General features: G+C 37.1%; 1 protein-coding gene across 2 annotated transcripts; it reads left to right on the top strand.

Annotated features, from left to right (window-relative positions):
- ARFGAP3 (ADP ribosylation factor GTPase activating protein 3) lies at nt 1-27477 on the top strand. 2 transcript variants are annotated; one of them, XM_051772419.1, is made up of 16 exons: nt 1-187; nt 5666-5784; nt 6689-6761; nt 9988-10119; nt 11281-11367; nt 12583-12664; nt 13055-13111; nt 13708-13754; nt 15798-15943; nt 18436-18561; nt 19019-19141; nt 21399-21533; nt 22532-22655; nt 23638-23728; nt 25337-25458; nt 26126-27477. In XM_051772419.1, exons 1-16 carry the CDS (start codon nt 119-121, stop codon nt 26141-26143), a joined length of 1551 nt encoding a protein of 516 aa, XP_051628379.1. In that variant the 5' UTR covers nt 1-118; the 3' UTR covers nt 26144-27477. The 2 variants fall into 2 exon arrangements, with proteins under 2 accessions (XP_051628379.1, XP_051628378.1); XM_051772418.1 differs by having other exon boundaries at nt 12571-12664.

The following is a 27477-nucleotide window of genomic DNA, read 5'->3' as shown; positions in this document are numbered from 1 at the left end:
GCACCGCGGCGGGCGGAGCGTCTCGGCAGCACCGGCTGCTCGGAGTGTCCCGGCGGCCGCTTCTCATCCGCCGCTCTCTCCTGCCGCCCGGCTGTCCTCCCGCCCTGCCGCCGGCGCCATGTGCGAGCCCAGCAAGCAGGACATCGCCGCCATCTTCAAGCGGCTGCGCTCCGTGCCCACCAACAAGGTAGAGGCGCCGGGCGGGGCGGGCCGGGCTCGGCTCTGCCGCGGTGACACGTCGCACTGCCGGCGGGGCGGGGGCGGTGCGGTGCCCGCAGCCCGGCGCTACCGCCAGGCCCCCGGGAGAGCGGCTGGGAGAGTCCCTGCGAGAGGGGGGAAAGGCCAGGCAGCTCCCCGGGAGTGGGGGAGTCCTTCCCTACGCGCCCTCCCTCTCCTTAGGGAGGGAGGTGCAGCGCCCGCCGTGTGCCTCAAGGTTCGCTGCGAGCGTCAGCTCTGCTGCCCATAAAACCCCCCTTCCTAACCAGCGACAACACAGTGATGAGTGTGTGTTTCTTTTTCCTCTCCTTTTTTTTTCTCCTTCTTTTCTCCTTTTTTTCCTCTTTTTTTTTTCTCATTTTTTTTCCTCCTTTTTTTTTCTTTCTTGTTTAATCAGCCCGTTGTGGCACAGCCACTTCTGCGGTGATAAAAAAGTTTGTTGTTTTCTCGCCGTGTCCCGTGCTGAGTTGGGTTTTTGCCGTGTTGTGAAGCTGTTCCTCTATCGTCTGTGGCATGTGGAGGTGTGAGCTGGGAAAGGTGCCTCACCAGGTGTTGGGTGCCTTCAGCACCTCTGTGCTGCTTGTTGTGTTGGCCCTGTGATGTGCACTGTGAGCTTAATTATAAAATACACCAGGAGAAACACCTTGGGTTTGTTTTCTGGGAACAGGCATCTGGATGTCTGTCTCTGTTTCAAAACCACACTTTGAACACGAATCACGCTAAGACTCTACAGGTAACGGGCACGTGTCTGGTTTCTCAGAACTTGGAGGTGAACACTCAGTTGGTTTCTAACACAAGGATTGCTAAAACTTGCCTCTGTAATGGGGTAAAAAGGTTATCAAGGAAAGGTCCTGGTCCCATCAAGGAGGGTGAGAGAGAAAATCTTTTACGAGCTCCTGAAATTCGCTGGCACTGTGCCTAAAAGTTGAGTAGTTCTGTATGGCTGTTGTGATGCTTTTTCTCTGTTGGGATCAGAGGAGAGTTGGAAAGTGCTGTTGTCCCTACCTGGCAAGGATGGAGCGGATCGAGCAGTTCCCTGTACTGGACTCCTTGTTACCATGCTAGATTTAATCAGGTGGATTAAATCAGGGACCTGTGGTTGCTCATGCGGATCTGTCTCTCCTTTGCAGTCATGTCAGATGCTACATAGAAATAATGCAGTGCCAGTGTTGACAAAGCAATGTGGGCACAATGTTGCTGCCACTTATGGTGGGCCAGCGGGAAAGAAGTAGCTCAGGCACAGAAAACTTGTAACACTGCGGTGGTTGTTGACCTGTGAAGTCAGAGTGGGTAACTTCAACAGCTTAGACCTCACAACTCTCCTGTGCCCATCCGTCTGATCGTTCTCTTAAAGTAAAAGTTGTTTATACAATTAGTTTATCCTCTCGTGTTTGATTACATCGCTTTGTTTCCTTTCTTTTGTGTTCTCCTTAAGCAGTCCTCCCCTTTGATTTGTAGGCCTTGTCTGCTGGGGAAGAAACACGTGAGAAAGTGCAAATATTGATACGGTTCTGTATTAAAAGCTTAGTAATTTGCTTTGACTGTAGTTAATGTATAGAGTTTGGGAAGATTTGGTGTCTCTGCAGCATCTGGGCTTTCTGACTGCCTAGTCTATTTAGATATGTGCACATACACTTTGCTCGCTCTTAGTGTAAGCGAGCTTAGGAAAAGAATTCTCAAATAAATGTGTGGTTTAATTTCTGAATTATAGCGTGTTGAAACTGATACTTGAATAATTGTCTTGAAATAAACATTTGTAATCTGATATTGGTTTCTTTTACTACCAGGAATAACTTTTTGAGTTCTTGGTGTGCCTTTAGTTGTTACATAATATAGAGCTGCCTGGTGACATCAAGCTGGTGATCAGCTGCCTGATGACTTAAGGAACATGTTACAGTTATTAAGTAGGATGTATTCTGTACCCATAAAAATGTTCGTAGTCCTTAAGCTACCTAATACTGTTGACTTGAGTGTTTGAGCTTTATAGCTCTCCTGTTTTGAAGGCTTGCAAGCTCAGGCTTTATTTTGGCATAGATCTATTCCTCTGAAACTTAGTTTTTCATTCCCTTCTCCCTGGTTCTTTGCTTTGGTTGATGATGGTGTTCATGTCTGTGCTTGGACTCCCAGATCAGGGATCTGAACTGAAAACTAAGTGTGTATGTTGTGCTGGTGGTTTATCAGCTGCTGAGTTTATTATTGCAGTGTGTTTGTGGGTGTGTTGGAGGGTGGGTTGGGTTTTGCCCCAGGGTAGACTGGAGTTTATCTTGTCTCCCTTAAGTAATTTTAAGATCATGACAGTTCCAAAGTGGGCAGTCTCGTCTTCTTCTCATGGCAAACACTCCTGTTCTATCCCTTATACTCTCTTATGTTGGTATTACTGGTCATGTGACTGTGGTGTGAGTTGGACCTACCTTTGCTCTGAGTCCATATTTCTGGGCAAAGCTCGTTCCCAGTGGGATCAACAGATGTGATTATTATTGCTGATGCAGGAAAAGTAGGAAAACACGTCTGGGTATGTTGACTAGTAATGAAGAGAGTAGCTTATCCGTACCCAATAACAATGTATTACATATTTATTTATTAACACAGAGGTCTTGTGCCAGGTGGATGTTGTCCGATTTAGTGACTCCTGCTGTGGATTATACCCAGATCTCAGTATCTGCTCTTCTACAAGCATCTCAGTAAGGTCTTTGGCTCTTTTATCCCAATGTGACTCTTACTGAATCTACACTGTCATGAAATGCTTTAACACAAAATAAGCAAAAAAAATGCAATCATGTTTTAAAAACAATAGATTACTTAAGCATATCCTTCAAATTGATTTTATTGTTATTTTGATATTCTAGTTGTACCTAAATGAGTACAGAAGATACACTTTATCTGCTTTTAAAATGGAAACGATTTCTTAGGCCAACTCTGAAATTGATTTTAAATTTTTGCCCCCCAATTCTTGTTAGCATTTACATAGCAGGAAGCACTTCTAGCACTGAGAAAACTAAACAAAATGAGTCTAAATATTAATGAAACATCTATTTCTGTGGCATAGCATGATGGAAATGGCAATTTATACATTACTGTCGTAATAAAATTAGATGTCCCTACTTCCATCCCAGTCTTACAATCTACATTTTTATGCACATGAATAATTTCCACAGGTTGACAGGGAGTCCTGTAAGATCCTGAGCTGTGCTGCTTTGTGGCAGCCAACTGCCAAGGTGATGCAATTGCCTTTAAGATGTTGAAATTGTGCTTATAATTGTACCAGGGAAAGGAAGAGAATCTTCAGGGATGTTTAGAACTGAACTTTTTAATACATGGGCATTTTTTTAAGCCACCTGCTCAAGAGTCTCGTTTCCCATTTGTACTCCAGGGAATTCCCTGGCTCTAAGTCTCCTGTATAAGAAGCGAGACCAGGGCTCTTCTGTTAACTTTGGTTTCAAGCAGAATCTTCTCCTTTTTTGTTGTCCCCATCGTCCTTTTGGCCTTGTAAAAAAAAGCCTAAAATAGCCAATTTAAAATGAAGTTGAGGCACTTGTTGTTTTTTAAGGAATTACTTCAAATAAAGCAGAGAATTGGGAAAAAGAGAATGAGTTCTGACTGCTTAGGTATGTGTTTTCTTAGAATATGGTATATGTGGAGTCTTATTCTTCTTTTTTTCCTGACTCTCTGTGTATCATTCTTTCACCTGAGTTTGTTTCAGGGACTCCCTTCAACCTCTCCTTTTGTCACACATTCTGTGTAGACTGTTATCTTATTTCTTTCTGCTCTATGTCAGTGAATGATCCATTTCCACATACATGGAATATGTAAATTACTTACATTATTATTTATTAAAATTAATTTATTATAATTTATTAAAATTAATAATATTAATTCTCTATTGAGAGGGTTAGAGGGGACTTGGATGTGCAGAAGCTGTGACCTCCATGTTTTCTGTGTTGGCTACCAGTCATGAGCCAAACTGAAGCTCAACCTTAAAATGTTCAGATGTTGGAAGAGTTAATGCTGGATCTGCTGGTGAACTGTGCATGTGCTTGATAAATTTGGACTGTACAAGCTAAATGGACCTACACTAAAGCAAGGAGTTTAGCCTCAAACTGCTCCTGGGCGTGTACTTGAAGCTAATTTGGGTGGATGATGTGTGAGCTGACTTGAATGCTGACTCAGGGCTTGACTCTGTGTGTACAAAAAAATAGAGGCAAAAATCTCTATTTAGTTCTATAGATGGAGTTCTTAACTTTTTTTTCAGCCTGTGCCCTGTGTGTCTTGTGTTCCATACATTCCCAGCTGACTTGGAATAAATCTTTTTTTTTGCTATTATCTACATAAGCTAGAACTTCCCTTGCTATATGAGGATGCATTAGATATATAGGAGAATATTAAAGGATAAAGCTGCAGATTGGAGCACTGTCAATTTGTGTGTAAAAGCTTCTCTTTGTGGAGTTATTTCTTAATAGATGCCACTGACTGTATCTATAGGTGGATGCTTTTATTGTGGAGGTACTTCTTTGCAGCCTTGACAAATACCACTGTAAAAGCATTGGTCAGATAATGAAGTGATGTCATATAGGAGTAGATGTGTGCACATGACATTAACTAGGAATAGCTGTTTCCATTTAAACTTGTATTCTTCCCTGCATTTGAAAGCTGATTTATATCAGATAATTTTTTTGGTTCTTGCTTTCCTGGGCCAGAGAAGCACAAAACTCAGAACAGCTGGAAAAGGACTTGAAAGTCGTGGTGTGCAGACCTGTAAAGTGTGTGAGATGTAGACAGACACACCTCCTGTAGGTTTGGCTGAATCTTGGAGGTCTGCCATGGTGGCAGAGGGTAAGAAATACGTGGGTTTGTCTGTGAAGTAATTGTGGACCTGATTTATTTTTAACCAGCATGTCATGGACAGTCAAAGGCTGATGTGGCAGGACGTGTGTGATGAATTATCCCAATGTCTGACAGAGGGAGGTGGGATAAGCCCTGCACGGAGTGGAGGCTTCCTTCACACGGCTGGATTTGCCTGGCTGGCCCTAAAGGTCAAGGTTTCTCTATAGGAAAGTAGATAATGATGTCATTAGCACTGCTGATACCTGCCCTGGTGTGTCATGAGCAGAGCCTGCCCTGGGGAAATGTTTCTGGAACATTTTAGTAGTGGTGAAAGTGCTGAGTTAAACCTGTGTTTGAACTAGATTGATGTGGGTTCTCTGACCTGATTTCCCAAACTGTGTACACTGGTTGGAATTGGAAATAGAGAAGGCACGCAGTCATGTGGGCAGATTATGGAACTCCTCTTGGTATTTATAAAATTGGGATAGCATGGAGTTGTCATGTCAACAAAATCTGTGAGGGTGAGTTAATTAAGTTCCATCACTGCAGGGGTGTTGGAATGACCTATAATACAACTATAAGACCTGGTTGTGCTCAAGTCCTGTCACTGATCTTTATTTTCTCCAAGGTGTGTTTTGACTGTGGAGCAAAGAACCCGAGCTGGGCCAGCATAACCTATGGAGTGTTTCTGTGCATTGATTGTTCAGGGACCCATCGATCCCTTGGGGTTCATCTGAGTTTCATTAGGTAAGCAGTTTGGATGTTCTTACAGCAAAAATTGCACCTTTTAACGATTTTGTTTGTTTGTTCAGGCACATGCTCAGAGAGGAAAGCCAGTTCTTCCCTCAGCTTCCTATTCAAACCTTTTTAGTGTTTGCGTTGGCTTTGACGTATCTGATGGGAATTGTGTTAGGTTTTGCCATCTTTGCTTCCTGAAGTTGTTCATTGTGGTGTCACCTGAGTTCTGGGCCCTTCCAACCCAAACTATTCTGTTATTCTGTGATTCTTTACACTTGGTTTAGCTCAGTCAATCCCTTGGTGCAGTAAATCTGCACCCTGAGCTTGTCCTGTTTCAGGCGAGTGTCCTCACTGCTGCTCCTTTGGGCCTTTTTGGTCTGATAAATAACTGCATATTTGAAATGTGAGGTTCTGCTTGATGTGAGTGAGAGCAGTGCATCCAAGAATGGATTGAAGGTAAAACCAGACATTTTCCATCAGCCAAAATTCTTCCTCTACTGCCTTTTTACTGTGTACAAGAGTGTTACAGGAGGCCTCTCAAGAATCCATTCCTAATGATCCCAGTATTCTCATACTGAGCCCCAAATTTTTGTTGTGCTGTGACATTCCAATTGTCATTTTGTCATTGCATGTGATTCCTGGAAATGTACCTTGTTGGTGCTTTTAAAAAGGGAAAACCTGTCAGCCAGAGGGTGCATTTTCTTTCAAGCTGTGACAGTTTGAAAAACTTGCAGTTCTACATGGCTTTATTAATTTGTTTTGCACATCACGTATTGTCACAGATTTTTTTTTTCTATAAATGCGTGTTTTTCATGTTACAAAAAAAAAAAGGAGGGGAGAGAAACACTTTGCAAAAAAAATTAGAATTTAAATGGCTTTGGAGATAACATTAAAAAGATTTCCTTCTGTTTAGATCCACAGAACTGGATTCCAATTGGTCTTGGTTCCAGCTGAGGTGCATGCAGGTTGGAGGAAATGCAAATGCTGTATGTACTCCTGAGTATTTGCTTTGCATATTGAAGCTTGGTAGGCTTGGAAGTTGTTGTCTGTCCTTATTGTCTCCCATCCTGGAGAGATTTTTATTTTTCCAATCTATTTTCTTCCTTACACTCCCCATCCCCTTGTTTTTTAAAAATTCCTTTGAATGCTAATTTCATCCTTGTACTTTTTGCAGCTTTCCCATCTCGGTATAATCTGCAAATGTTTTATTTTTTCTTATGATTCTTCAATGAAAATCACCAGAAAGGCCAGATCAGATTCTTTGTTTTAGTTTTGGCCAATTCATATTGGCTGTCACTTTTTTTTCATGTGCTTACAAATAAATTGGTTACACAACATGTTTATAAAGTGAAGTTATTTTGACAGCTTGTGGCAGTTTGAGCCACATTAAAAATCCAAAATCCAATTTCCAGGCTTCCCCCACCCTTTCCCAGAATTTATCCCAACACTCCGGAGATAGATCCCAACTTTCAGGCCAGAGGCTTCTATAGGGGGAAGGGGAAGTATATACAGTATATATTTATTTACACAAATAAATACTATACAAACTAAAGGCAACTATATACATATAGTATTACACTTCTATCAGTCCTTTTAGTCCTTTTAGTCCAGGAAGAGCCTTTCAAGGCTGCTGGGTAACGCAGTCTTTCTCTCGTGGGAGTGTTCTGGGCCCTGAACACTCCCTAACCAATCTTCAGCTGTTTGCGGAAGTCCTTCCTTCCTCACGAAGTCCAAGAAAGTAGCTTTGAGTCCTTTCTCCTCAGTCTGTGTCATTTCTGCTGTATGATCTTTCTCAGTCTCATACCTCGGTTTGTAGGCTGCTGCAGTGTAGCTTATCAACCTTTGCGTCCTGGAATGTTGATTCCTCCTCCAGGTTTTTGGCTGTCCTCCATTTAGATCACGGCAGAGACATCCTCCGGGCCTCTCTCTTCGGTCAGTCTCCAGTTTCGCCTGGGATTGCTTTCTGTGGCTCTGAGCTATATTTAGCCCGTCCACTTCGGCTCTGCTCCAGTGCTGAGCCTCTCCTCCGCTTTACAGCGGAGGGAAAGAAAAGGCCCCCCTCCACAGTTTAACTGCAGAAAGGGGGGGGGGGGGGGGAAGAGGGCTTGGCTGCAAGGCCTGCCTCTCTCCTCTTATCTCAGGTGCTGTGAGTTGCGTCCCTCACAAACACTCACTCTAAATGCTGCCTCTAACTCTGTCCTAGGCAGAGTTGGGGGGCCGCAGGGCTCCCCTCTCCCCCCGGAGGGGGAAAGAAGGAGCCCAGCCACCCCCTGGCCTTCTCCACCCACACGCAGCAGACACCAACAGAGAACTGCCAACAGCTTCCGGTGGCTCTGTATATTATGATTTTTAGCAGAAGCGAACAACATAGACAGTGACTGGCTCTCCAGGGAACACTGCCCTGGCACCCAATCACCTCTGAGCCCCCGACTCCTGGGGGGGCCAATTTCAAACTATGACACAGCTGTTCTCAGTCTCCTTTTTAAAAAGGGGTGTTTTCCTTTGTCAACTCTCTGGGATTCTTGCCTGTTTTCCCATGTTTTTTCAAAGGTTGACCCCAATAACTGAGGTTGCTTCCCTAAGTTGCCCACCCAGTGTGGGAACTTGCAACTTCCATAAGTGATCTCTGCTTTTCTTCTAATTCCCTGAGTGCTTATCCTTTATCTTCCTTCATTTGTGCTTTGTCTTTAATGTAGTTTCTTTAAAAAACTTTCCTGAAGTCTAACCCTTTAATATTCTGTTGGGTTTGTTTATTTTTTTTCATATTTACATACAAAAAATGATGGGTTCAGGATCATTATTATTTATTTTCCACTTTTGCGTATTTCAGTTAAATATTTTTCTTTGAATTAGGGATTCAGCAGGTCAGTGTCTCTAACTTAGAGCTGCATGGTGTCTTCTCCCTCTTTTTATTCAGCCCGTCCTTTCTAAGTTATTCCTTTCTATATTAATTATCCTGTTACAGGAATTTACTTGCTGAGTTTCTCTTATGCCACTTAGTACACAAAACCCACAGTTTTAAATGAGAAGAGGGAGATTTTGCATTAAGAATACTTTCTTTTTTAACCAAATGCTTAAAAGCTTTGGTTAAACTATATAAATTTTACTATGCAGAGGATTTAAGGCAGCTGGAAAAAAAGAGATGGCAAAGTTTGAGAAGTGTTTCAGTTAACCTTAGAAAGCCTGTGAGCAGAAGAATAACAATAAACAGTTATTATTTAATTTTGGGAGTGTTTGTCTTCCTGATTGGATGTTACTGTTTCCTGCCATTGTACCAAGAGGTGCAATATACCCAGAGCCACCCTTCAAATACCTCACACTCTCCATTGCCTGTTTTGGATTAAGTAAGATTACTATCTGAAACTGGAAAGACCAGATTAGTAAATTGTCTGGACATTTAAAGTAAAATTAACAATTTCTTTTAATTGCACTAAAAATCCTGGTTTTACTAACTATTGGCTAGAAGTACTTATAGAATACAAATTATTTATATATATAATTGCCTCATGAAGCTGAATCCTGGATAACAGCAGTCCTGGCCTTCCTGCTGTGTATCAGATTGCTAAAAAATCCAAAGTGTCCTTAGTTCCTTTTGTTTTCAGATTAAATCTCTGCAATGGAACTAGGATTTCTAAAAAACCTTTCTGAGTATCAAGTTAATAGGTTCATATAATTAAATGCAGAAATGCACAAGCTTAATTTATTCATTTTATATATAAATACACAAGCCTATAAATATATGTATACCTACATATATATGTTAATAAACACACTTTTTTGGAGGAAGACCGTTTTTGTATTTTCATTTTGATGCCACTGAACATACATTGTTTTCTCTAGCCAAGGAATGCCTTTTAAAATATCAGGAATGTCCTGTGAAGCACAGGTATTGGTAATCAATTTTCCCCTCTTCCTTTCACTTTATCACTTAATTTCAGAACTAGGATTCTTCATATATGATATTGTATATACTTTTAAATATATAAATACATATATACCATGTATTTGGGTTTTTTCTGTTGTTTTATTTATATGTAAAGAGGTTGCCAGAGTAGAGTTTTATTTGTGTTTTGGAGCTTGTACTTCGTAATTTAAAAGATTAAATTTAGGTAGAGGAGCAGAGCATTTTTCCACATCGTGATACATCTGCATGTTAAATGGTATTAGTTTTAAACCTGTTTCTCCTCACATTCCCTGTGTTCTGCTTCCCAGTCTGCCTTTTTCCATCAACATGGCTGCACAACAAATGACACCAATGCCAAGTACAACAGTCGTGGTGCTCAGCTTTACAAGGAGAAGATTAAATCTCTTGCAACACAGGCCACCAGAAAGCACGGCACTGATGTGAGTAGTGTGTGTCCTGTCTTTGGGATTTCTCCTGCCAGAGTCACTTTAGGTTTCTAATTCTCTGTGGTCATTTCTCCATTAACTATGTGGTGGTTTTGGTTTTATCCGAAACAGAATTATTAGAGAAGTACAGCTTGTAAAATTCTAATGGAATTACCTACAGAATATTTGTGATTTAAGTGGGATTTTTTTTGGACATGTAAATGTGTATTTTTGGGGGGTTTTCCCCCTACAAAAATAATATTTGAAAATAAGCAAGTCATTTATGTCCTGAACTGGCTGTTCTCCATTAAAAATGCTGAAAGAGTTCATGGAAGCTGTCAAAACGTTGGTAGGTTGCTGAGAGGAAGAAGTTACTAACAAAGTATCCAGAACTGGTTTGCTGAGGTGCTCAGTAAGTTTGACAACACTTCTCTTCTTCACGCTCAGAAAGCGTGTTTGGATTGTTTAAGTCAGGTTGTTAAAGTTCCTGACTGATTCATTTGAAGTTGATCAGATGAGTGGGAATTAAAAGAAAAGCAAGAAAGCTTGGTTTTTTTCCTCTGTGCATCAGATAACATGAAATTTAATGGATTACAATAATTCTGTATTATTCATGCTATAGACAACAGAGTTCACATCACTAACTTTGGAGAATATTTTTTTTACTTAATATAACAGCTTTAGATGTAAAATGTTGTCAAGTAAATATAGTATACTTTATGTATTTAAGTGGATGGAAGTGGGTGGTAAGTTTCCCAGATGACACTCTGAGCAACTGTGATTATCTTGCTTCAATTACGTATTCCATCCAATTGTTTGATATTAATTATTTGAAAAATATATGTTTTTCGTTGTGTACTGCAAACTTAAGTTTACAGTTTATATATACATTGTAGTTTATAGTCCTGTCCTGTGGCACTGTGGGGCCTCCAGGCTGCCCTGAGATCAGGCATTGCTCAAAGCTGTGAGCTGATGCACAAGGAACACACAAAATATGGATGAATTGAATAAAAAAAGGAATGTTATATGTTGAATGAATTTGTAAGGAAAAATTATGTATGAAGGAAAAAAAAATCAATAAGTTTTTAACCTGAAAAGAATTGTTTTAAGATTAATGCATTTGATAAAAAATATATTAATGCACTTATGCTGTAAAATTCTGTCTCTTCATTTCAGCTGTGGACAGATGAATGTGGAATACCACCTGCATCACCTCAAAACAAAGAGGAGGAAGACTTTTTTGCATCCCAAGTTACTCCCAAGGTATAGATGACCTGGATTTAATTCTCGTTTGCTTTCTAAACCCTTTGGTTACCTCTGCTCTATGGGGAAGATTAAAACTGAAAGAGAACCTGATAGAGAAAAGGTAGGACAGTGAGAACATTTATCTGCTTTTCCTTCTGTGGGTCTCAGAATTCTTTCTGGATGTGAACCACTTTCTCATACGATAGTTTAGAATGACACAAGTAGTAGCTAAATGTGGAATGAAACTCTCTATTTTTTTGTAGGCATGGAATTCCACTTGGACTCAGTATTATTTGCTTGGAAGTGCTCTGATTTCAATATACTGTGTGATAAGTTTGGTTTTTAATCAGTGAAGTGTAACAGTTCTTTAAACACTTGTTAAGCAGAAGCCTTTTTTCTTCCTCCAGAATAGTTACAGCCTCTTGGAAGATGTTAAAGTAACTTTCTGAAGGCTGTTGCCAGTGTGGGGTTTTGTTTATTTGATCCTATCTCCTTTAGGGTGATAGATTGATGTGTATTTATTTCAGAGATTGATGTTTCAGAGACTCAAAATTGAGTCTGGAATTTAAAAAATACCAGTAAAAACAACCTCAGTGATTTTGATCTTCAGCTTAGAACAATTAAGTTATTAATACCCCTGATATTCCTAAATATTGCAACAACAGTAAGTCTTGTAGCATAATTGCTTTCTAATACAGTGTGTGCACAACTAAAACACAAGTGTGATCATGGAGCTGATATTGTTGTGACCCGGTCACAAACCTGCCTGTTGAGGAGAATGTGTCTCAAGGAAGTGGGAGGACTCCTCAGGAAGACTTGAGAAAACTGCTCACAATCAAAAATTAAGTGTTAGGAAAACTAGAAAGGCAAGAGCTTCGAGTGGGGAGAATGCTTGGTGATATATGTAAATCAGTCATCCAGCATGCAACACATAAAGCACATTTAAAATGCAGATTGTTTTTTGGATGGTAAACATACTGAAATTCCTGAGAGGGGAAATAAACATGCTCAGGACTGGGTTGAAACCTGCTTGCTTTTAATAGAGGTAAGCATTTCTTGTCATTTTAATAATTACCCTTCTGACTACAGGTTTAAATCCTAAAAGCTGTAATCATAAGAATCCAATATTAATAAATAAGTGATGCTTACTTAGGCAGTCTTTGAGCTCAGTGCTCCTGTTTATTTGCTATATTCTATTTTCTGTGCACTTTTCATTTTGAGATTTTTTTCAAGGCAAAGAACACAGAGTGGATGTCACCAGAAGCAGTTTCCCTCCAACAGAAAACTTCAGAAAATACTCCAGAATCCAGTGCAGGTATGACTGATTCTTTGTCAACAATAACTTGCATATTTCTGGTAGTCTCTTGTTTAGACTCTTTTTACCCTGCTTTAATAGTTCAACAACCTAACCATGCTAATAACACAAGGATTTTGGAGAGGAAGGATTTTACAGAAGGGTTATGCTTGATTGTGTGGGATTACATCTTCCTTTAATAATGTTTTCTAGAAATCCAAATCAAAATTTGAGTCAAAAGACTTCAGATGAATCTCTGCTCTCTTAGTAACTGGTAAAGGTGTGATGGAAATAACATTTTATGCTGCGTCTGCCAAGCAGTTCCTTGAGTACAGTGAGTTGTGTTTTGGTACTTTGGGCATTCTGAAGAGCCTTCTGATATTCTTACCCTTGTTATTCCTTATATTTTAGGAGCAGAACATGGGCCAAATGTTGATTGCCTTAGCACATCTCCACAACCTGCATTAGGTAATGACTGCAAGCAGCACAAGAGAGCAACAAGTATAGTGCACTTAAATATCCATTTGTACAGAAAATAAAAATTTAGACTGGAAAAATCTTGTATTGATAATACAGTATCTTTAGTGTCCAGGGTCTTACGCTTAACACCGAAGAGTTTATCATACTGTAAGTACAGTAAAAAAAGCTGATGGAAGTAGAATAGAATAAAATACATAAGTGACTTGACATTTTGAGGATCATCCTGCAGAAGCAGGTTGCTGAGAATGAGTAGCAGCAGAATGATTCTCAGCAGCACAGGGGTAGTAGAAAAGTGGTGTCTGGGGATAACTCAATATGATCTTCACCACTGTTTTTATATTCACGTGGTTGGGTTTGGGGTTGTTTTTCTTTAGAGCTGGAAACTAGTAAAAACTGCCTACACCTCCTGGTTTTCTCATTTGTACCTTTAACACATGTTCTCATAAAACAAGTGCTTTTCTTGGTTGCTTTGAACATCACAAGTTCTGTCTTACGTGAAGAGTCTTTGTCCCATTTCAGCTCAAACCAGTTTTTCTGCAGTTCTGGAATTAATAAATTAAATAATGTCCATTTAATCCTTGCAGAGAATACCACCTTCATAAAAAAGAAGCCAAATCAAACTAAGAAAGGGGTAAGTGTTATATTATAAACAATGAGTATTTTTAACTGGATTATACATCTATGGAAACACGTATGTTACAATATATGGCAATGTACCATGTAAGTTAGCACCAAACACTACTTGTGTTGCTACCAATTTATGAAAGTATAATGGAATTAGAAGTGGTTTCTCTGTCAAAACAGCCAACTGCCTGTTTGAAAATGGATTATTGTTAAGATAACTTGTCTAACAGGATATTGTTATTATGTGGTAGAGTGCTTCAGCTCTGTGGGTTGTTTCTGACCTCAGATAAATTCTGTTTACATGTATGTTTAGCTCAGTGAATGGAGTGACATTTTCTTTGTGGTGTCTCTACCTAAACAGCAGGTGATACTTTAAAAAAAAATAAGGAAAATGAAAAAGTCAAAGTCTGTATCCCCTTTTAGTTCTTTTCACTGCTGTTGTCCCTGCAACTCCTCTGATGCCCTATAACCTTTCTTCTCCCTTGCTAATAGTTGTTTTCAGGGCTGCTTCAGGCTTTCATCTTGGGTAGTTGGCACTGAGATCTTTTTGTAGCAAAGCCTGAGAACAGAGGGAGTTCCAGTAGCACTTTTTAGTGGCTAAATATGCATGGGGTATGATCTGTCAGTGCAAGATGAGCTTGAGACATTCAGGTCTGTATTTCTGGAGGAGTCCTCATCTCACACCACACAGCAGTATGGATAAATATAGGAAAGTTATATAAGATATCGATAAAAATTTTATATATATATATATAAGCTATAAACAAAGTTGTTTATGCAGCTGCATTTAGTTCAATTTTAAAGACAGTTTACAGACTTGTTTCTGGATGGGTCTTAGCTAAGACTTCTGGGTCTTAGCTCTTTCTTAAGCATCTGGTTTCTGTAAAAAGGCATGAAGAGAGTGGAGTGTCTCAAAATGATGGTTCAAGGAACATGAAAACTGAGGAAGACAGCTCAAGTTAGCCAGGAAAAAGTAGGTTTTGAATGTATGGCTCTTGAGACTAAAGAAAATAACCTATTAGGGTGACAGTATGTTACAGGGAGTCACTCCTTTTAAGTCTGGACTATTGTAGGACAAAAGATTTTGAAGGTTTATTGGAGCAGGTTAATTTAGATTGTCCTATGATTTTGTGCTTCCACTAGAGGGCCCTGACACACAAGAGGAATTTTTTATTCCAAGTGGTATCTGCAGGTATGTTCCCCTTTGGGTTCACAGGTTCATGTACAGTCTGTGAACTGTAGTGTCAGAGCCTAACTATGTGGAAATAGGCCAGAGCTTTTCCATGAAGAGTTTAAAGCATTAAAAAGTTAAGATATTTAATTGCATTGTGAAACTTAATGTTGCTACAGTGTTGCAGGTTAGGAATTAAACACACAAGAGACTCAGAACAGCAGTTTGAGCACTGTGCCACCATTTGAATCACCATGATTGTATCCATATTTATACTATTAAGTGAGTTTTAAATCTTTTCATCAAAAAGAAAGAATATATATTCCTATATTGAAGGAATATGAACTAAAAATAGAATTATTTTTAAAAATAGTGCAGAATGGAGCCTCTCATCTGATGTGTTTATCTAAAAGAAGTTTGAAATGCTGTCTCGCATGTAAAGATTAATCACATATACACAAAACTTGTGCATTGCTCTCCTACCACAAATCAGTCAATACCTATGTACATGTTTATTAAAAATATGAATAAATCAATATTTGAGATTACACACTAGCACTGACCAGTGAGAATTAATTCAGGAATCTTTGCCACTCTAAATGTAAATTGTGATTGAATTGATTTAAACACCAAGTGGTTCCATTGCAACAAATTTTATTATGTTATTCTTATACAACAAAACAAACCTGTCAGAGATAGTAGAAACAGCATGTTTAGGATCAAAACATGGAAAAAAAGTATTTTCTCCCTCCAAATTTTCCTTGCTGTCTGCATATGCTCCCAAACAGAGTGTGGTGTTTGCTGTTAAGTCAGTCAAAGTGATTGTTTGAATTATAATATTGGGACTTCTGGGTTTTCTTTGTTTTTCAATAATTCCAGCTTGGTGCCAAAAAAGGTGGTTTGGGGGCCCAAAAAGTGAGCAGCCAAAGCTTTAATGAGATTGAAAAACAAGCACAAGCTGTAGATAAAATGAAGGATCAAGAGGATCCTCACAGCAGCAAGAAAACTGAGAAGGAAGAGCCACTGTAAGTATGAATTAAATGGTAAAACAATGAAGCCTGATTTGATGAGGTAATTAACAACATTTTAAATACTACCATAGATTAGCTTATGTAAATAAACTTTCTGTTCTTACTTTAAAAAAAACCCAGCAGATGTGGATAACATGAGCCAAACAGTAATTCTCCCATTGCCTTTTTTTGACCATTAATTATATATTTCTACAGTCGATGATTTACTGTAGATATAGTCCAGTGCTATCCTTAAAAACAACCTTAGTATTCTTCTTACTTAACAAATAAAATAAGGAGACAGTCTACTGATACACATGTGAACTAAGTCTAAAATATGTTAAATTTATGTTTTAGACTGAAACTGCCTTCATTTTCACCAAACCCTTTGAATAATTTTGTCTGAGGCCTCAAACCGGTTAGTCCACCTTAATTAATAAATACTCAGCCCTAAAGCTCAGAAGGTGCTGTTCCTGGTTCTTTCCACATTTCTCTACTACCTGTTTTTGGGTTTTAATATTTTATTAGTTGTCACCAAAATTAGACTACTAAATAGCTGGTTAGTGTACACTTTTAGAGTTAAAAAGCTTAACATGCTCTCTTAAGTGCTAGAGAATCAGTCCTATTATTAAGAAGTTATCTGAATTATTACATAATTACAGGATCACTTGGAGCTCATGACCAAGGTCTTTGGTCTATCATCTCCTCCCTACTCCTTTTGTTCACTTTTATGTTGTATTTGCAGAAATTGATGTTTTGTTTTCATCCAAAAATATGAGTCACAAGAGAGTAATTTGTTTTTCCTGAAGTATTTTAATGACTGTCATGTTTCTCAGTGATTGCCAAAAACTATCGGTAGAGAGACTCAGCAGTGACTACTAAATAACCAGAAAAAGGATTGTCCACTATTGTTTATTATTATTATTCTTTAAGGATACTGTGTTTAATCATATAATTCAGTTTTATTTGAGGTTATTGCAGCCTTTCGGCAGTGGCCAAAACCCTCTAAAAATGTCTGTAAACACGAGGGATACACATACACTTCAATTTATGGATCCAATCCCAGTGGAGACAAGATAACTGGATTTCCCTTGAGATTAACCCGTGGGAATTTTAACTGCAGAGATGAATGAAAGAAAGGGGAATACTTCTAAGAATACATTTGCTTCCAGCTAATTTGTGTGGTGGTTTTAATTTTAAAAGCTTGAGTAATGAGCTTTATTAAATTAATTTAATGTTACGCAGCAGGAATGGAAGTGATGCTTTTGTAGTCTGATGTTTAGGAGAAAACGTTCTGAGACTTGAAACTTTAAATGTGATTTTATAATTGGTACACAGTTTCTTTATTATCTGTTGTGCACTGACAAGAGAATGACATGGCTTTAAAAAATTTGATTAGTGTCCCTATTTGTTTTAATCAACAACAAATCAGATTTGGATGTTCTTGGAACAGATTTCTTAAGAAGGGCTGCTAATCTTTCTGCTTGAAGTGCTGGGTAGATTTTACCAGTTGCAGTTTAAAGCTGAATTTTAGAACATTTTCAATTTTCTGTGTAACAGTTGGTCCTAAGCTGTAAGAATTGATTTGAAACATCCTTGAACATAACTCTGTGCTCTGAAGATATATCTTCCTGATTTTATTGGTTTCAAAAGTTATTCTGCAGGTGCATCCTGGTTTGTAACCAACTTTTATTGTTATGTTTTTTTTTTTTCATTCCTACTCCTACACAAAATGGATGGAAAATGACAAGCAATTTCAGGCTTAAGTACTTCCTTCCTGCTTAGAGCACATCTACCAGGAGCGTCCTAAATCTCATTCACCCTTCTTCTGATAGTTCACTTGGACTTCATGCCAGTCAGGACTTAAGAATTAAAATATTGCTGAGTTGCTCATTAAAATCAATAAAATTTGTATCCCTTTTGACCTAAAAAATGAAATGTAAGCAGTATTTCAGCAATTCTGTAATCAAGATTAGAAAGATTTTGTTTAGAGGTGAGGGATGGAGATGTAGCTGTGGCTTAGGGGAAGACATTATTGTCTTATATCATGAATACCACAGGACAGTAATATTTTAGAGTTGGATAATTTTGGCAATTATTTGGTATCATATAGATTTAGGACTGTGGAAAAAAAGACTCATTCATGTTGACTTAATGATGATGCAAAACTGTGTCCTGAACTTCAGCAGTTCACATTTGTTCTGAAAAAGACCGCGTCCCTCATACACAGAGTGGGGTGCTGCTTAGACCATCCTCTCTCCTGGCTTTCTTCCATCCTTATAGTTGGAATTTAATCCAATTAATAATGAATAACCTGAAAAAGCCTGAAAACAAACCATCTTCAAACACAGATGAGGCACAATGAAAATAATTAATATTTTCAGTAACTACAGAGCATAGAAAATACAGTACTACAATATATATGGGTAATTTTCTACCAATATTAGGGGGTTGGTTGTTCAGTGTAGGATTTTACATTTCTATCTTAACTGTATGTTTTGTTTTAGTGTGTCATCTTTAAGGTTGGCCTACAGAGATCTTGATATTAAAGCAAGAGAAGAAAACTTAAATTTCTCTGGTAAGAAGAAAGCTGAATTGGAAAGGCTTGGCATGGGATTGGGCAGCAACAGAAGGTATGTGAAGGTCAATAAACTGTATTTAAAATTCTCTCTGGCTTTGTGCAGTTATCCTTTATTTTACTCAGGAAATGAAAAAAAAGCTCTATTGGAGCATGTTGTGGAAACTTAATATCATTAAAGAATGATATTCTTTATATACTATAAAGTATTTGTCAAGGGGAAGCTTCTGGTAGATTTAAGTTCTAACCTGCCAGACAGAGGTTCACCTAAATTGTGTTTCCCAGCTGTCGGAATGGGCGTTGTGTTCAGAAGTTGAGTCACTGCTTCAGAGAGCTACAGTTTTCCAAGGCTTTTCTTTATTTGGTTTAATCCCTCCTCTTTCTTAACTGTTTGTAGAGCTTGGGCTTTATGGGTAACGTTCAGAAACTAGATTTGGGCTTTCATTTCTTTTTTTCTTTTAGGGTGTGAGCTTTGTTATCTCTTGACATACTTGTTTTCTTCCTGTCCCCAGTGGCATTTCTCACTCAGTCACCTCAGATATGCAAACAATAGAGCAGGAGACACCTGTAATTGCAAAGCCCAAGAAAAGGTACACTGATGATGTGGAAGACTCCTATTTCTCTCCTAGTTCAAGGTATTGTATGAGCTTTTTATTTTGAATGGGTGTAGAGGTATAGGCAGGGTACAAAGTCAAATATACACAATATATTGGAAGCCTCAGTTCAAAGCAGAAGGTACACAGAAGGAACCTGTGTACACACGCAGCACATTATTAGGGGACATCTGAATCAGAAAAATTGTGAGAAGTTGGCTTTACCTACTGACAGATGTATTTATAAAGAAGAAAAGTTAGTTTTTATGAGGAGAAGGTAGTCTGAACTTAGTGTTTATAAGTTTTGTCTTGTCCAGGGTCTAGTTTCTACTTGCACACACAATTGACAGTGTAAGCTTTTATTTGCTGTATTCCAAATCCTATCAGAATGACTTGTGTTCGTTCTCTTTTTGTTATTTATTCATTTCTTGTGGTACTGTCTTCAACTTCCAGTTTAAAATGAAACAGGTATTAGAGTGTGATATTAGATATGCTACAGTTGCATTACTCTTTTGTCTGAACACATGTAAAACGCAAAAACTTCAATATTTTTGAGGTGGTGTGTGTTGGGTGTATTGTCTGCAGTCTTATTTGATAGACTTAAGTGCATCTGGACATAAAATGTAAGCAAAAAATAACTGAAAAATATTTTATCAGAGTATGAATGCAGTACCGATTATCAAATACTGCTGTTGGGAGGGAGGAGAGAAATAATTAGTCCTACAGTCACTAGTTGCAATGAAACAGCTGTTTCTGGACTGAGAGATATGAAAAGGTATTGCTTTTATGAACTGCCTTTATTGGATCAGTGACACAGAAACATGAAAAATTGTATCTAATTACTTGGGGGCAGGCAAATAAAAGCACAAAGACTTTTGCGTCAGTGCTTTGTAGTGTCATCAGTAGCAGCAGAAATGCAAATGTGGTCCCAAGTAAACTGGCAGCAATCTTGTAAAATAAAACGTTGCATTTCATTGCGTCCCTGTTTGTTCCTGGACCACAACTGTCACTGCTCTCAAATTCTTCATAGAAGGCAAAGGATAAATTATAGAAAAGGCTTGTAATGTGTTTTGCTTCAACAATTAGAAGATAAATTTTAACTTAGTTGTTCCCTGCTCTTCTACTATAGCAATAGTAGAATCTAATTGGAGTTGCTATACAAGTTCATTCTCTTTCAAGTATAAAGTCAGATTTGGGCTTGTTAAGGTTATTATTATTTATTTCAAGCTGTGAATTTGAAATAGAAGCACAGTAATTTTAATATCTTTGTAGTATATGCACAAAAGCAAAATAATCATACTGGATATTAGAGTGCTGAGAAGTATCTGTAAATTAAGCACATTAAATGTCTCAAGGTTTAGGTATGTAATTGGAGCATCTGAAAATACTTAGATTATGATTTTTCTTTTTGCTACTGTTAATAAAACCTTTATTAATGTAACAATATAAAATTTTATTTTCTCCTAAATGCACTTTTTCTTTCTCTCCCCCACCCCAAATACTGAAGAAATATTTTTGCAACGTTACAAAAATGTGAGAGGGAAGGATAGAGAAAATAAATTATTTTATTCAAAGTTAAGTTAATTTTATTCATCAGCTCCTGCCCAATGCCATGTTTTTGATGGCCACTGTGAGACTGGAAAGCTTCACATCCATATAAACACCTTGGCTGTTATTACACCTTGACGTGGAATTTAGAGAGATTGCTGTGGTTCCCTTTTGTCTGTCAGGAGAGGGACTGCTGCTTTTTGTAGAAGTTCATTAGTATCCTGGTCATATCCAAACTTTAAGCAAATTTTCTCAAGCACAAATCTTTGGCATTTTAATATTTTTTGGTGATTTTTTTTCCTCAAGTATTTCCCATATATGCTTAGATGTGTGCAGATAATCAAGAGGAGGAAAGATCAAGATAATGTACTAGAACTGACAAACATGCTTCATTTTTTATCCTTTTTTTCTGTTTAGTGTTTTCCCTGCAGTTCTGATATGCAAGAGAAGATTGTCTTCTTAAAATTAAGAAGTACATTTTTAGCATTGTTTTAATAGAACGTGTTACAAAACTCAAAGATAATTAATATTTGGATTAAAAAAATACACAGAACCAGCAACAAGGTCTTTCCTTACTGTTCTGAGCCATTAGATTCAACTGTACTAACCAGGATTATGAAATCCATATTATTCACTGACAACTATCATTTTGCTGAAAACATACCACTTACTATAGCAATATAATTATTATAATAATCAATAAATATAATCCCCACTTTTCAAAAGGTTTTTTGCCCTTCTTTTATTCTAGGTACTATGATTCTTCAGATTTGAGGAGCAGCACTTTCTCTAAATGGGATGACAACTCAGATTCTTTTTGGAAGAAAGAAAACAGTAGAGACACTGATATAATGCTAACTTCAAAAAGCACAGGATTTTCAGACAGGTATACCAATATTTTTGTGCACAAAGCCCAAGTTTGTTAATGTGAGTTAAGTCCTGGTCATATTACTGGGATTTTTGTCAGTTTGTAGCAGGAAGATTTGGCCATAACTTTACTTGAGGGACCCTGAGGCTGAATTTCTTATTGACATTTTAAGCACTGGCTGTTTTGCTCAGTGCCGTACAATGTATATGTACTGGAGATAAAATTCCAAAGCCTTTCAACCAAAAAAAAAAAAGTAGACAAAAGATGTGGAGAGAAACTCAAATATTTGCCTTGTTCTGAGCACATACTTGCTTTGTTTATTGTGTAATGAACCAAAGAAAACCTAGTTATCAATTGAATGAAACTGTAGGTGCCCAGCTCTGAGGATGGAGGTACTGGAGGCACTTAAAAACAACAGGTCTGATTGTTTTGATGATAAAAAATGTCTTTCTTCTCTGACAACTGTGTTTTTATCTTTAACCAAGTAGAAAATAGAAGAATGTGAGGGGTTGTGTGCTTGGCTGGTGTTTTCTGCATCTGTTCTTCTGAGTTAAAACCATATTTTTCATTTACCTGTAAAATACAGGGTTTTGTGCACTTAACTAAAAGTTGGTTCTGTTGTTTGATAAAGGGTGGACCAGTGATGCATATTACACAAATAGGTGTTCATGTCCATAATAACACTATTTCTTCCTTATTCGAGTGCCTTTAAAACAACAAAAAAAATGGGCAAGTGCTGAATGTTTGAGGTGGAAGGATGCTTAATCTGTTTTGTGCTATTGCATTTAAATCTGAATTTCACTGACATTGTTTGGGTTTTTTTGAGGTGTTGCAGAAGTATTCTGTTCTTGTTCATGTAATTTAGCTTACTTTTGAAATGAACTCTGAAAATAAAGATACAAGATTAATGAATTTGAAACACTGTCTTGTAAAAGTGTCATCAAATTTTGATTTGTTGCATTCTGACATGTTGTAACCAAAGTTACACTCACTAATTCAGTTTATTTTTCTTTTAGACCTGCATCTCGGCGTAAACCTGAATATGAACCACCTTCAAACACAGATGAGGCCCAAAAAAAATTTGGCAATGTCAAAGCAATTTCATCAGACATGTATTTTGGAAGGCAAGATCAGGCTGATGTAAGAAAGCAGGGATAAGTATTTTTGAATGTAATAATATTCTTTGACTATAAAGAGAAGATTCTCTATCAAGTTTCTTTCTTGTATAAAGTTTTATTCTTGTATACAGAGAATATATTTATATTATATATAAATAGTCAAAATTGGTAGAATTAGTAAGCTTATAGAATTATGTCCATTTTAATATTTTTTATAGAAATGTACAGATTTCTGTTAACTGATCATTTAGTATTAATTTTAAGGAATTGCAGTTGCTTGTGGGACCAAACCTCCATCATTCTTCTTATCTGATTGAAATTATAGACTATGATTCAGCACTCTTATTTTTGATAGAATCTGCTTCATTAATTTGCTCTAAATACGCAAAGTGATGTCAACAAACCACTGGTAAAATATCTACCTGCTCTCTGTTTGTTGCAAGGAACTGTAAATAAATAGATAAGTAAATAAATTGTTCAGCAGTTAAATCAGCCTAGAAATAAAAACCAGATTAATACTATATTGTATTTTGGAGGTGAGAGATCATGTCAAAAGATCTATTTCAAATGAATAGTGTAAAGAGTAATGTAAAAAATAGAATTACCATTCCCAGGGAACTTGGAAAAAGTTGGCTTTAAAGTGATTAGAAGGGTCAGCATGGTGTTAACTGCAGTGCTTTCTCCTTCTCCTACCCACTCACTCCATTTGATGTTTTTTAGGTGTTGTTTTTATTAGTTGGATAGTTTTTTTAGAAATTTTAGGGTTACTAACAGTGAGTTGGTATTGCAATGGTAAATGTCACTCTTTGATAACTCAGAAATGAGTTGATGACAAACTCAGTGTGATGTGAAAACCATGAAATAGGGACAACCTTCTGCATGGTCAACTTCAGCTGGATTTGTATGTTCTAAAACTCTGTCTGTAATCTCTTGAATTATCTGAAACAACCTCAGAAGGTGAGAGCATGTAGTTAAAATACCTTTTATTCTCCATTCTTTCCAAGTACGAAGCAAGGGTTCGACTAGAAAGGCTTTCTGGAAGCACATCAATAAGTTCAGCTGACTTGTTTGAAGATCAGAAGAAACAACCAACAGGTACATATTGAACAAATGAAAAGTAATATTTGACTATCAAGTAGGGTTTTTTGGTAAGTTACCATAAGTAACTTATTAGTTGTCATGAGAATGTTGGATCTAAGAAAAATCATAACTAGCATGTTATGGCTTTAGAATTCCCATGTAATCTGTTGCATGGCACATCCACTCATCAGGATATTTGCTTCTAACACTGGTCTTGCCACATTATTAAGGAAATTTTTCAATTGGCTTGTCTGTTTCAATGATTTGTTGGAACCCCTCACATTAGAGACTATAGTTCATCAAATTAGAAAGGATTCTAATTGTTGTTTTTTCCAACAATAACAATTCCAACAAAGTGCAATAATGTGAAATAGAAAAGGTAGGAAATACTGGAAGATTTTATTGGTTTGAGCAGTTGAGTTTCATTCCTTAACTTGTGAAGAAACAGGGGGGAAAAAGAATTACTGAAGAACTTGAAATCTGTGAGTAATTATTAGAATAGACTGAAAAAACAGTTCACAGCATCTGATTTTACTTTGTAAGAGTTAGAGGGGAAAAAAAACCCCAAAACGTGACTGTTTAGTTTTGATCCCCTGAAAGCAAGTTTTTTAATACAGTGGCTATTGTATTAAATAGAGAAATAATTCCTGTTACCAGTTACTTAAGCAAAACTGGGGTTTAGTAATTTGAAATGTGAAAAAGAAATTAAGGAGGAAAAGAGATTTAAAGCAGAAATCACAGTAACTTGCTTTAGCCACTTGAAAGAGCATTTGCAACATGGGCTTACAAGAGGTGTAGAAGTGAAGAAATGGTGTTTGTGAATTTTTAAACTTGTGGAGAAATGGAGATACCTAAAGGTAGGCTGAAAAACCCCTGCCTGCAAGAGGTTACTTACTCTTTGACTGGCATGTAACCCAAATATTTCAATAAAGTATTTAAATATATATAAATATTTAAAGCAAATGTGAAGTTATATTATAAAGAATAAAATTCTATTGAATTTTGCAGGTTGTTACCTGCTCTTTAATAATAGTGAGAAAAAAATACAGCAGGAATTATTCATTATAAATTCATGCTATATTCAATGTACAGAACCTTCCTTTCCTGCATGTCTTTCTGTTACACCCCTCTGCCCCAAAACCTGTCTTTTGACAGTGGAAATTAAAAACCTAACTTACATTTACTGTAATTTCTGTAGAATTTTCTAAGCCTCAGATGCAGTAATGCAAAATATATGTGTATACACAGCATGGAAATCATCCCTGTGCATGAACACAAGTAGGATTCATCGCTTCAGCCACCACTGAGTCACATCCATCTTTAGGTTGCAAGGGAATAACAGCTGTTCAGGATACAAGACAACATTGTCACAGGTTGGAAGTGCAGCATAAATCATCTGTTATCCAAACATCAATCGCTCAGCTGGGAATACAAAGTGTAGAAGGTTCCACTGTGGGTGGAATTAAGAAAAACTGGGGAAAAAAATAAAAAATAATACGGATTTAAGACATTGGAGATCTATGTCTAAGTGCTCCTGGTCATATATTATACTTCAGAAAGAAAAACAAATAATTTATTAATATAAAATTTTGGGTTTTTGTTTGTGTGTGTTTCTCCTTTTAGGAAGCTACAATATTACAAGTGTCTTGCCTTCAGCTCCTGATATAGCTCAGTTTAAAGAAGGAGTGAAATCAGTGGCTGGAAAACTTTCTGTACTTGCTAATGGGGTTATGACATCTATACAGGTGAGCAAAAATGGTACAATATATTAACCATCACTACAAAAGTTAAAGGCTTTTTGTAGGGATTTATTATCGTGAATCCTGCTGTTGAATTATTTTCAGGCAGAAAGGAATGAATTTGGTTTTGAGCTTTGTAGACCTCTCATAGTAGACAGCAGATCTTTATTTTTTTTAGCAATAAGTTGGATCTGTTAGGTCACCTTCATTAGAATATCTTTCTTGTCTTTCTTCCAATTAAAACAAAAATTCCATCATGGAAGAGACTTGCCGTCACTTTATTTTTAAAGTAATATTTGTTCCTAGCTGGGAATGGAGTAGTTTAGTTGGAAGGGAGCTTCAGTGACCATCCAGCCCAGCTCCTGTATTAGCTCTTTAATTAATTTGATTAAAAAGTAATACCTTTGAATGTTTGTGCACAAAACTAAGACATCCTGGCCTCAGGATTGTACAAATTCTTGGTGCTCCCGTCACTTGGTATTTCCTATAGGAGGGCATTGGTTCTTGAAATCAGGCTGAGTATCCTAAGTTTAATCCTAAACTCTAGTTCTTGAAAGCACTGGTGAATTTTCTTTAAGAATTAAGCTGCTGTTTGTTTTGCAAATGGAAGTAAAACTGATTTCATTCAGTGGAAAACAAGCTCACGTCTGGTTTTTTTTTTTTACTTTTCTAGGATCGATATGGTTCATAACCTAAAGATTTCTCTTCAGACCCACAAGTGACCCCATTGCTGATTGAAATGAAGGTGGCCTTAAGACTGATGATGTTTTAACTTGTTTCTTTGTGCAGCTTTCTGGCTCAGCCTCTTCTACTGCTGTTTCATCTTAACAGAGCAGAAATTTTGCAGCAACTTGTTACATTGCATAAGTTTTTTATTTTTTCCCCTCCTTTACAGTCTTTGTTTCTTAACAACCTTATTGTAGATGTTGGAAGCTTTATTTTATTGCTGGTTTTGTCTGTGAGGCAGGAAAGGGGAAGAGGGATGAACTCAAATGCTGAGGTGGTATCTAGTAGACTGTAGCAAAATATACACTTAGGTTAAACCTGTGCTTACCAGGAAGTAGAAGCTTCCATCGTGAATTGATGTGCATTAAAATGGTGGGGAATTAGTGTTTTAAAACAATATTCCAGCTAGAAAGTTGTATGCTTGGATATGAAGTATGGAGAAGTCAAAATGTTACTGAATAGTGGATTTCATCTTGTTATGGGAACAATCTATTTATTCCTAGTTTTGAAAGTTACAAAAAAATTGCAATATAAGATCCTTAAGTGCTTTTGAAAAATCTGTATTGTGTACAAAATTGAAAAAAAAAACCCTTGAAATATATAAAGGGCCTAATAGAGTAGGTAATGAAATACTTGTTAAAAATGTTTAGAACAATCTTAGATTTTTGATAAATTATCAATTATTGTATGAGGAAATAGTGGGGCTGTGTTTTAGACAGTCTAGAATTTATTGCTGATGACATCCTGCATAAAACTTATTATTACCTTTAAAGAAAAAAACCCTCACAAGCAACAATAAATTCAAGGTAATTCTATTCTGTAATTTTGTTTCTTAATTCAAATTTGTAAACTGCTGATGTCTAATAAAAACAATTGATAAAAATTAAATTAAATTTCTATGTATGGACACCAGTCTCCAGCTTTTTAAGTACTGCCATCTGTATTTTGTCTGTACAATTGTCTGGTAAAATTAGCCTTTAATTTCAGTTAGTGAAAGTAGCTTTCTTATTAAATTGTTTTAGTGATTAAGATATCAAAACACTAAGGCTGGGGCAGATTATAAGCTACTGAACTGAAAAATACTATGTTGAAATCCAGTTAAGAGTGTAGCTGTACTTAGGTTTTAATTTCTAACTGCCTCATATTTAACTCTAAGTTCTGGTAATTTTCTCTTGTACCTATTGGGTTTAGATTTATTAATTAAATTTATTAATCAAAAATTATCTTTCTTTTTTAGAGCAGTATGAGTATTTGTTCTTCTTAACTGTAGAGCTTTACAATAAAAGACTTGCTTTGTTA

The sequence above is a fragment of the Manacus candei genome, unplaced genomic scaffold (genome assembly GCF_025592945.1).
Source record: "Manacus candei isolate 608988 ecotype Guabito, Panama unplaced genomic scaffold, ASM2559294v1 h1tg000153l, whole genome shotgun sequence".
Lineage (NCBI taxonomy): Eukaryota > Metazoa > Chordata > Aves > Passeriformes > Pipridae > Manacus > Manacus candei.
This window is presented reverse-complemented; position numbering and strand designations above follow the sequence as displayed.